At 42.3% G+C, this 12038-nt stretch overlaps 1 protein-coding gene across 2 annotated transcripts in view; it reads right to left on the bottom strand.

The window, feature by feature from the left end:
- sptbn4a (spectrin, beta, non-erythrocytic 4a) overlaps nt 1-12038 on the bottom strand; it is a 70266-nt gene that overhangs the window by 27361 nt on the left and 30867 nt on the right. For both annotated transcript variants that reach the window (XM_054730458.2, XM_054730457.2), the window contains exons 5-10: nt 9141-9230; nt 8796-9074; nt 8581-8711; nt 8263-8467; nt 7764-8009; nt 7500-7634 (exon numbers count right to left, since the gene is read on the bottom strand). In XM_054730458.2, the coding sequence (XP_054586433.1) occupies nt 7500-7634; nt 7764-8009; nt 8263-8467; nt 8581-8711; nt 8796-9074; nt 9141-9230 (1086 nt within the window). The remainder of the gene's footprint in view (nt 1-7499; nt 7635-7763; nt 8010-8262; nt 8468-8580; nt 8712-8795; nt 9075-9140; nt 9231-12038) is intronic.

The following is a 12038-nucleotide window of genomic DNA, read 5'->3' on the forward strand; positions in this document are numbered from 1 at the left end:
GGTAGAATATTTAAAGCTGATTGGAGGATGCGCAAGGTAGTGCCCGGCTGGCACTGGCTATCATATTTTGTCTTTAGCAAATCACAGTAACTCAAATGACATTTACCATGTGAGCCTTAGAAAAAAAAACAACTAGCTCAAGTTTCATTCATTCACTCACGCGGCAATTACCATGTCTTCGGGCGAATTCTGCCGGTTTCATGAGAACACAAGGGTAGGCTTTACCCCGACTGCCAGGGTAGTCCCACTGAAGTTGGGTTCTCATCCAACTGCTTGAGTGCTGGTCTCTATCAAGTATATGACTGCAACAGGTGTGTCGTGACCTATGCTAGTAAGCTCTTGTCCGGTCCTGAGTTGAAATACTCTGACTGTGAAAAAACTTTGCTTTCCACCATGTGGGCAGTTAAACACTTTTACAGCTGCATCGGTGGACAGAAGATCATCATTGAAGCTCAACATCAGCCAGTGACCTTCCTTAACAGTCAATGCATCAGAGATGGTGTGGTGACCAACGCATGGCTGCTTGCTCTTCAGAGCTTTGACATTGAAGTACGCTACGTGCAAAACCACCGTAGTCCTCTTGGCATGGGTCTGGCTCCATGCCAACATTGCTCGGACGATGCTGCCACGTCAGTCCTACCAGCTAACCCTCCCCAGACCCTGCTGAACCCCAAACACCACTACTTAAACCAAGCTCTCTGTGTGGATTTGCCAACTGTGTACGCTGATGGCAGTTCCTTTTGACATGGTGCTGAATCTAGTTCAGACGTGGGTGTCATTTGGTTACACGCTTACCAGAAAGACTCTTGGTGTTACCAGCTGGGTCCTAAGACCTCACAGTTTGCAGAGGTGGCTGGGATCTTGATTGTGCTACAACTTGCTGCTGACCGTGGTTTCCGCAAGCTGGTGATCTGCACCGACTCACACTACGCGCGTCTCAGTTTCACTTGTCATCTACCCTCTTGGAAAAGTAACGGGTTCTTAACCTCTAACCGGAAACCTGTTAAACATCAAGATTTTTTCATGGCTTGTGATGCTCTAGCAACTTCACATGACATGAAGATCTATTGGCGTGAAGCCAAAGGACATTCCCATGCACCCGGAACTCACAGGGAACTGAATGACCTTGCAGACTCTCTTGCCTAACAAGGTGCAGCTGTTGGTACCCCATGGTCCTTCAACCCCTTGTGGCTCCCTGACAATGTGTCTTCTCAGTCAGACCCACCCCGAGTGTGTGTCGTGACTCGAGCTCAGGCCGCTAACGCGTCCACCCCTCGACGATCCCATGTATTTGTGTCTGTTCAACCTGTCTTCTCTGAAAATGACCTTGTCAGTCTTCAGTCCCAGGGCCCTGCTATCCGCAGGATTATCCTGTACCTTTCTGATCCAACAGCTCATCTCCTTTCCTCTGTCGAGCTTGACTCCGTGTCTGAGGTCCGTGCTCTCTTTCGTGTTCGTGTCACACTGAGAATAGTTGAAGGGTTGCTAATACACGTCTCCAAGCCTCCATCGTCGCCTGTTTTTGTGACGCTGCAGTCACTAAGGGGGGGCATGATCATGCAAGCTCATGACTCTCCTTCCACTGGACAAAAAGGTGTCAAGGTCACGTTCAGTGCCCTGAGCCAGGTTGCTTACTGGCCGGAGATGCGTCGAGACATCTCAGACTACGTCAGGAGCTGTTTGGTTTGCGGTCAGTTTCAACCTTCAAACCTCATCCACAGAGCTTGTCTACAAAGCAGGGGAACGTCCACACCGTGGTCAGACCTGCAATTTGATTGGGTGGGGCCCCTGACCAAGTCCAGCAGTGGTAACAAATACTTCTTGACTGTGAACTGTGCATTCACCAATTATTCTCAACAGTTTGCATTATAAATATTGCCTAGAAATTACACATTTTTGTCTACAAGAAATACTGGATTCATGTCCAGTCTTCCTGAACAAGAGTTTAACCTGCAGAAATTGTTGGATTTTACCATTCAGGAGCTCTGAAAAACTGAGCCAGAATCTGACCATGATTTCACAAACTGCTTCTTAAACCACCTCCAGTAACTGAGTTTATTTTAGATGGATAGTTTCACCTTTGAACCAGTTTGGTAGAAAAAAAACCCTCTGATGAGCTATAATGAGTTCAAGGAGTAACATTTAGAAAGGGCCAGTTTTCACCTACATATTGACCTACACAGTGTCCGGTCACCTACAGACATAATTCCACTATCTGAGTGGAGTTTCTATCCTGTCTTCTAAAGCCAGAAGATTCTGCAGTCCTTGTTGTCATTTCAGAGGGACGAGATGTCAGCCTATGTTCCCAAACAAAGCTTTCTTTTGATAAGACTGCAGGATTGCACACTCTCATGAAAGATGAACTTTTACAACTCATAAGTTAAATCATCATTAAATAAACATATGGTTGAATGAACAACTGTTAAATGAATAATAATGTCAATGTTTGAATAATCTGTGCCTAATTCAATGAAGTACAAATGAATTTTAATATTACAATGAAACATTTTGATGTTATGATCAGTAATGTTTGGTTTAACAAGTGAATCATTATCTACACTCATACACAATGTTCATTAGATATAAATTACAGTTAACGTCACTGCACATAAAGATTCTTTATCCACAGAAATAGAACACTCTTGTATCTGATGAAGGTGTGGTTTCTGAGGGAAGGTGGTAACGTCAACAAACACGTCAGATTCTGATCGCCAGAGTCAGAACATGGTGGTAATAAAACAGAATCTACTTTCCGATTAACTCAGTTTCTAGCTGACCCTCGATTCGGCCAAATCGGGAAAGAAGCCTTGTTGAAACAACTTCCTTTGGCCTTGAGTCAAAACCTTGCCACGATGCTGCAAGTGATTACATACAACAGCTCTTTTCAGAGCTTCAGCAACTCTCAGACATCCATCTTGGACATCTAATCTGCAGACCCGGGTTCTCATGGCCAGGGAAGCTTGAACTCAGAGGAAGCTACTAATCTCTGAGAATTGTGGTCTTGACGTCCGGTGACCTCACCACTCTGACCGCAAACCCTCCAGACCACCGGGAGCAACTCATACAAGGGTATTGGAGACCTGCATACTGGTGTCTGATGCTGTTTTATTAATAATCAACTCTCTAGCTTATAGCAGACCACAAAATTCTTTACATCCAAAATTCACAATTTCTTTCAGATACAAAGGTTCTGATCATGCATCACCACATTCCACCCTCACATCACTACTTTACACATCACCACACATCACCATTCATCACAAAAATGTTAGTCATAGCTTGTCATGTATAAAATTAGTCTAGAAAATAAAGTATATTTTTATTATATCCTTGACTCTATCTGAATTAATACGAAGTGTGTCCCTGATTAAGCAAAGAATCCTAAATTCTTCAGGTTAAACATTCAAAGATCAAACAGGGTGATATGCTATATTTATATAGAATCAGCACACCTTATTGATCATGATTTAACCCCAAATCTTTCATTGTAAACCCTTACAAAGGTACACTCATATGTTTGACCTGCTGGAATAAGCACCAGCCTTAAGCCTAATTTATACCCCTCCGTCTGCGTTGGGACGGCTGCACGCAATGCCATTATCCAGTCTTGCAAGTCTGCTGGAGAGCCCTCACAAGAACTGACAGAGTCGAGCTCTCTTTTCTAAACATCCGTCTGTTGAGACGGAGAATGCAAGCCTGTGATTGGTCAGGATGCCGCTGTTGTCCACACCGCCGCCATTGCGCCCTCAGAAACATAAAGAGAGCCGAGGATATCTAGGGGCAAACACGGAGCAGCTTGAAGAATACCTTGCGGAAAAACTCAAAAAATTTGAATGTTTTATTCTCCATGACTGGAGGAGTGAAAAGATATGCAGCAAGCGTTTCATTCGTGGACAGAAATATTGGGAAACGTGGGTTTAGAGGTGGTGAGCGCATGAAGAGGTGGAGGTGGATGAATGACAAATTTGTCCATGTTAAAAAGTCTCCTAAATACACCCCCCCCCCCCCACACACACACACACACACACACACTATTTAAACAAAATAGTAAATGCATTATCTTGGACAGGATATGTGACAGGATACCACAGATCAGCGCTACGCCCTCTGTTATCCTGGTGGGGAACACTGCCCAGGAGAAGGAGAAGTATGAGGGCAAATTGTCTTCATCTGTGAGTGTGTGTCTCTCCCTCGTGGAGCTGACGGAGAAGTATAAATTAGGCTTTACATGGTACAAGATTAGGTTAGCAGAAAAATAATAAGTGAGTGGGTGAGCCTCAGCCATTGACACAGAAATCTTAAGTCAGAACAAATGATGCCCTTCAAATGCATCAAACACTTTTTGTGGTTGTTGATGTTCGTTGGTTCATCTGGGTATCAAGAGTCCAATTAGCACCATCCCAACACCTGTGCTTTGTTCTTTTCTGTCTGAACATATTTAGAAGACAAAACTATAACAAGTGGCTCAAACCCATAGGCACCCATGCAAAATACACATTTGTTTAGGACTACATCCCACAATAAATAGCAATGTTGGTAGCTGGTAAAGTGCTACACCTGGATTCTACCCGCTTGCTACCCGTCATTTATTCAGCCCTCTTCCCAAGGCGGTTGGCTTTAGGTTAACTGATCAAGCACACCCACTGCTGACTGATTGGCTAGCTCCAATTCATGCCTACTACTGGGGAAAGCCTCTGATTGGTGGGTGGTACCACAAGCAGTGGCTTCCTGCATGCACAATTTATTATCATTCTGGAATCTGCGGACTAAACAGCCTCTGACTGAAGCTGTCTTTTTTTCTCTCGGAGAAGGGAAAAGATTAGTGTAGCAAGCTTTGAATCTTTCTTCCAGAACAACAGAAGGAGCATTAAATGTGAAAAAAACACTATAAATCTGGTCACGTGATAAGTAGCAGCTGTAATGGGGAGAAGAGATTCTGCAGTTGTCCTATATGCAACGTCTGATTTGTAGTCATTTTAATAATTACAAACTCATAAATCTTAATTTAGGTGACAGTCAAAATTTACATAATCATTCGTCATTTAAATTGAAGTACAACATGCATGACTCAGGGCATGAGGAAAAGTGAACTGGAAAATACTTTTATAGCCCCGTTCACTTACATTTCATTTTGTCTTTGTTCAGGGACCTGTGAGCCAATTGGAAGGGGAGGAGACTAACCTCTACTGCACACTGGAAGCATCAGCGGCACGAAACTGCAGAAGTACGACACTGCTTCAAAAATAACCCATTATAGTCTATGGAGTGTCAAAAACCAGCGGCGACATGGCAATTTTCAGAAACGTTCCAGAAGTCTCATTGCTAAAAGTACGATTGGGTTCTGTTTTTCCATGAGCCGCTTCTGGGATGTGTCAATTTTTGCAGTTAACACTGAGCTAGAATTTCCCGGTATTTTTCAAAATGGAATGTGCTACTACTAGTTCACCTTTTTAATTAATTATAGATTTACTAAGATAAAGATAATAATAATAATACATCAAACTTATATAGCGCTTTTTAAGGCCACTCAAAGACGCTTCACAAAAAGGCAATAAACACATAATGAAGCAAAATGTAAAATAATGAACAAAACTGGGGGCATGCTGGGTTCATATTAGGGGAAGGCCAATTTGAAGAAGTGGGTTTTAAGCAGTGATTTGAACGAAGAGAGAGAGATGGCATTCTTGATGTTTAGTGGGAGAGAGTTCCAAAGTGTGGGGGCAGCGGCTGCAAAGGCTCGATACCCCATGGTGGGGTGTGCTGTTTTGAAAGGGGAAAGGAGGTTAGAGCCAGCAGAACAAAGGTGCCGGATAGGAGAATAGCGATGGAGAAGTTCCGTCAGATAGGATGGCGCAAGGTTAGTGAGGCATTTATAGGTGATGAGGAACTATTTGAAATGGGTCCGGTATGGAACAGGGAGCCAGTGGATTTGTTTGAGTACTGGAGTTATGTGGTCCCTGGAGTGGGTGTGGGTGAGCAAACATACTGCTGAGTTTTGGATGTATTGCAGTTTTTGTAGGGCAGATGAAGGAAGTGCGTAAAGAATGCTGTTACAATAGTCCAGTCTAGAGGTTATAAAGGCAAAGATGAGTGTATAATAAAGTTTATCTCTCACTAAAACAAAAATTTACTAAGAAATCACAATGTAGCCATAGATCACTACTGTGTGTGTGTTAAGTGAAGTGTGTGTGTGTCTCTGCTCTGTCTTCTCCATCCCCAGTGAGTCGTGGCGGATGGCTGCTTTTACTGAGCCAGGATCCTCTGGAGGTTTCGTCCTGTTAAAAGGGAGTTTTCCTCTCTACTGTCACTAAATGCTTGCTTAGTATGAGGATTGCTGTAAAGTCACTGACCCTAGTCAGTGACTTGATGCAATTTGCTGGGTTCCTTATATAGGAAACTTTTTACTGATTGGCTTAATGACCTGACCTGTATTGGAATGTTTATTATGTGAAGGTCCTTGAGATGACTCTTGTCGTGATTTGGCGTTTTATAAATAAACTGAACTGAAATGAATTGAAAAATAAAAGTATTGCAGCAATGCAATTTCATAAATATGAAGTTTATGTGTGACCCAATGGCTTGTTTCCTCCCTGCGTCTTTCCAGAAGAACATTGGTGTGTTTTTAATGGCTTTAATCCTGGCAGTGTAGAGGGACATCATATATGACATCAAACAGTGATGTCAAATACTATTTCCTTCTTTTTGGTTTAATGACAGATTGCATAAACAAACCATAACCTTTGAAGTCTCGAGGGATATTGCGATCCTGCCAGTCAAACGAGGAGCACAACAAAGAAGTCGCTTTGCTGATGAGGCTCTCCGGGTGTGCAATGGAGTGCTGTGATTGTTACAAGTAAAGCCTAATTTATACTTCCGTCCGTGTCTCTCCCTCGTGGAACTGACGGAGTAGTATAAGTTAGGCTTAAACCATTCCGTTAGGCTTAAACCGTTCCGCTGCTGTTCCGCACCGCTGATGCTTCCAGTATGTAGCTGGGGTTAGGTTCCCTATTAGTTCAAAAACCATAATTGCTGTCACGTTGCGAGTTAGTAGGAAGTTAGGACCCAAGATGCATATTACCCCAGATGACACGAGGCAGGAGAGTTTTAAAAGTAAATCCTTTTATTAGGATGAGGAGCCAAAAATCCAAAATGGCAGGAAGCCAAAAACCAAGGTCCTGAATACCAGGAGGATGAAAGCTCAACATAAAGCACAAACCAAGAGACTAGAACAAAAGCTCACTTAGAGCACAAAACAACGCTGACACAAACAATGGACCGACAAGACACTGATACAAAGACAGGGCTCATGAATTTGAACTGTGCAAGAAAATACAAGTGTCCAGAAAGAATCTCCGCACCTATTGGGAAAACACACACACACACACACACACACACACACACACACACACACACACACACACACACACACACACACACACACACACACACACACACAATCTAACAGCTTGTACATTGCACTGACAGTCCACTTTACTTGCCTGTGCAACTAGCAGTTGAAGGGCATGTTCAAAGGAGTGCATGAGTCTCTGCAGGGTTGCTGGATTTGTGATGTTGGCCTGGCACGCCCTCACCTCTGGCAGCTGCTTCATCTTCCCTGCTATCTGAGCCAAGACCTACATCACAGGAAATCATATTGTCATCATGTCTGTTTTAAAAATAGAATCCTCGCATCATAGCCAGACTGCCTATCTGAAGTGCAGTTGACATGGCACACCTGACACTCCTAGTTTTTCTGACTTTACCTCTTTGCAGTCTGTGAAGAACTTGTGCAGTTGGTGTGATGCTGCCAGCATCTGCCTGCGTGTCTCCATAAGCTCTAGGAGGTCAGCCCATGACTCATTCAGACCATCCTTCCACTCAGCAATGGTGGCTGCATCTGAGTGACCACAGTCAATCATCTCATTAACCATTTTGTTCACCTGCTCCATACGCTGCTCGCCAATGCTGAAGGTTTCTGAGGCAAACTTGGTGAACTTCTCCTGAAGCACCTGAAACATGTAAAATGCAAAGAATCAACTTGTAGACGTGACCCTACCCATTCAAACGATGACTTTAGAAGAGAACACTGGTCAGCCAATAGAGAACGTGTGGACTAAACACACTTATGGTAAAAATATTAAAGATACACAAACAATTTTTGGTACACATTGTCTGTACTGAAATGAAAGTAGAAGGATCATGGTTGTAAGTACTGGCTCGTACATTTCTTTGGCTAAAACCGAATCATGATGGTGCACTAACCGTTACATCCTCAAGGTCTTGGCCCAGGTCGGTGGAAGTTGCAACCACCTCATGATCAGTGATCCACTTCTCCAACTCCTCCACCTCCTTGTTCAGCTGATAGAGCCAGTACTGCTGCTCCAGCTTGGTCTTCCTGTTCTCCACCATGTCTTTAAGGGACACATACAGCCGGTCTATGTGGGACTGCTGCTTTGTAATCTGCTCACTGTTGAAAGTTAAAGGAAAAAGGACCACAGGAAAAAGAAAATGAGAAGGCCATTTTTATTTGATTCAGTACATAGAATCCACAAAAATAAAACTGTAATTTTCAAGGCCCACCTCTCTGGGTGTCCTAGTTCTAATAAACGCTGGCATTGCTGGGATAGCATGCCTACAGTCTCTGCATAGGTTTCCACTGTTTGTTCTAGAGCCAGGTGGGCCTTCAGCAACTGCAGGGTGCTCACCTCATCCTAAAAGGAAGTAAGGATTCAGGAATATCACAGTAAACTTGTCTTACACTAAACTACTTGTGTGGGTATGGGAGCTGTACGTACTGTGCCTTTTTCTTCACTGGCAACGTGAAGTTTCTGCCCTGACAGCCAGGACTCCACTTTTGCTGCCTCACTGTAGTACTGCTGAGACTGTAGAGCAGCATCCAGCAACACAGATCGCCTTTCTGTCTCCAGCTGTAAAACCTCCCACAGCTGGCGTACATGCCCCGCCCCTTCACGCACAAAGTTCACCTCAGGAGTTCTAAGAGAGGCAATGATTCCAGCCCGGTCTAAAACCTCCTCAATTCGAGTCTGCCGCCCCATCAGCTCCCTTTGGAGTGTCTGTAGAACAGAGTTAAGTTTCAGGACTGAGGGCAGCCTGAGCCTGATGTCATCCACGGCACTTACCTGGTTCTTTTTAAGATGCTGCTGCGCACTCTGGAGGTTGTTTCCATAGTCCTTACAGGAGGCCAAAGGAAGTCTCTCCTGGATCCACAGCTTAAGCAAAAACAGCATTTCATAGATGCACATTAAAGACATCTACATATAGATTAGACATATTTTTAGTTTTGGTCAAATCTATCACTGCTGGGCTCCTTAAAGTGACAGTGTGTAGTTTTTACCATGGATCTCTGGAAACATCCATAAAAATGTTGTTGTAAATGAATGAAAAGATGCCCAGGTGTTGAAAAATATTGGCAGTTGTATAACATAAAACCATAAAAATCTGTTCTGAAATACATGGAAGCGGGTCTAAGTCTCTGGGCGACACCATATTGGATGCCATGTTTCCTTCTATGGAAGGCCATGAGGACAAAACACCTCTACTGATTTGTAACGAATGGTTACAAAACTTTCATCATTAATACATGTTGTTGTTTTACACATTTGTCTCTTCACTGCGTTCTGGTTACCGTAGTAGGAGAAGTCAGGATTCCAATATGGCAACGCACACCTCCCAAGTAGCCATTGTTTGTAGATTCCTCTTAATAACGTAGTTTTTAGCTGTACATTCAACATGTAATTAAAACTTTTAGTATGTTCAGCTTAGAGTTACAAGTGCTACTTGTAACATTGGTTTTAAACGCGCTCTTATAAGTGTGGTTTGTAAAATAAACTCATTTCACCTAAAAGTTTCTGTTGTTGACAGCGTTGGGAGGACCACGGTACAAAAGTAATTAATGACTGTAATGCATTGCTTTTTGCTGTAATGTGGTAATGTAAGGCATTACAGGGAAAGAAAATGGTAATATTTACTCGGTACAATTGTCAGTAACGCTGTAATTACAATGCATTTTTAAACCCAGAATCAAAATGTGAGTTTCTTCAATATTCATTTTGCAGGGAAGCCCAAAAACATCAGCTCATATTCTCTGGTACTTTATGTACTTTTCTGACGTGCTTTGTCTCAGCGTAGTTCACAATCTGATTTCAACTCATTGCTGCTGGAGCACAGAGCATATTAAGTTTTTTGCATTCGGTAGATCCCTTTGGCTGATTAGTTAGAAAGCAGGAAATCTAGGAAACAGTTTTTCTGGAATACAGAGAAAATATGCAGCATGCAGGAAGTTTAGAGAGAGAAAGGGCAGGAAATTATTCAAATAAAAACAAGAAAACAAAACACAGTTCTTGAAAAGAAAAAAAAAGTAGGTAGATTTATCCCCAATAGACATTTTAGTGAAAAGCAATAATATATAAGCATTTAATATTTATACATGTGATAGAATCAGATCACCCCAGAATTCAGTCCCACATCCATGGCCGTATCAAGGCATTTGGGGACCAAGGCAACATAGGCTTGGAGCCCCCACCACCTCACTCCCCGCTCAGTTAATCTAAGATGGCAGCATGCTGAGAGTACACAGTAAAACATTGGGTGTTAAAATCACAGTGTAAAATAATTTTAACCTAGATAGAGTATTTACAACTATTTGAAGAGTAAATCAACTCAAACTGTAGAGTTAAAATTCGGTGTTAAAATCTGCAGACATGCAGAGTTAATTTCTACTCTACAGAGAGTTTATTTCATTTACCCGCCTATTTCCAAAGAGTCATTAAAAGCTGCTTGGTGCTTGTCTGAACCAGTCTGGACTTGCTCTGGAGTGCATGGTGCCAGTCAGGTAAGTCAATTTTAGCATTTCTAAATTACTAATGTGGTTTTGAAATTATTGTTCAAGTTAAGGTTTTGTAATGTAACTATTGTCATTAAGGAGTAAGGACACTGCAGACTGCTGCTTTAGTCAAATGTGGTCACTGGGACAGAGACGAGTCACCATACAATAAGTTAGACTTATTTATTAATTTTGTTGTTAATGGAGTTAAAAAAACTGTAGGTAAAATATGTGTAACATTAGAAGTCGCTCCAAATAAAGGCAGGTATTTGTGGTGAAGTTCTAGTAACTTTTAAATTTTGAAATATTAGCAATTTAGCATTATACTGAACTTATCTGTGTCTGAATATTGTGACGTGCAACATTTATCTGTACCATATTTATATGTCGATGATCTGTACCAGTTTAAACAATTAAATAAGTGTTAGGTCAAATTAAATATATAATATGACCCACCATTGTTAGCATTCTTAGCTAACCTTGTTGCTAGCTTACTTGCGATAAAGCTATCATACTCCTATCAGAGCACATGGAACCGTTGGACCGCATCGTTCGAGTTAGTTTTCCGAGTAGCAGCGCAGCACCGCTAGCATAGAAGCTAGCAGGCCTTACCACCTGATGGAAGTCTGTCGGGCCCTCCTCGGCAAGTAGCAATGTCCGCTTAAATAATGCTAGTTTTTCTTACAGAAGATCATTACCAAAGTATGATGTATAATAACTATTTGTTTTGCCCATTGTGCTTGTGCAACAGTTTGTGTGTTGTAAAATTGTGACACTAATTAACAGAAAGAAGTTACGTTACAGCAGACGCCTACAAAGCGAGCCGAGTAGTCGATGTGTGGCTGTGCTCGGGGTAAAGTGCGCATCGTCCTGCTTGCGACACAGCCATTTATTTGTCGAATTTTAACTTCTTAAACGCCGAAACGTATTTTTAAAGTACTGTCATCATCAATAAAATAAGTGCATTTATAAAGTTTTGATGCCTACATCGCCTATAAAAATCTTACCGTATGTGACAAATTGGGAACCCCATATCTGAACCTCTATTTTTGCTCGTTGTTTGTGTGATACACATAGCTCACACAAGGATGCAGGCATCCTGGAATGGCTAACAAAGCTAAGTCCAGTCACAAAGACAAAATGTACCAGAACCCGAATAAACCTTCTATCCTGGATTGAGTCGTGTGTGGCTATT

The sequence above is a fragment of the Nothobranchius furzeri genome, chromosome 10, assembly GCF_043380555.1.
Source record: "Nothobranchius furzeri strain GRZ-AD chromosome 10, NfurGRZ-RIMD1, whole genome shotgun sequence".
Lineage (NCBI taxonomy): Eukaryota > Metazoa > Chordata > Actinopteri > Cyprinodontiformes > Nothobranchiidae > Nothobranchius > Nothobranchius furzeri.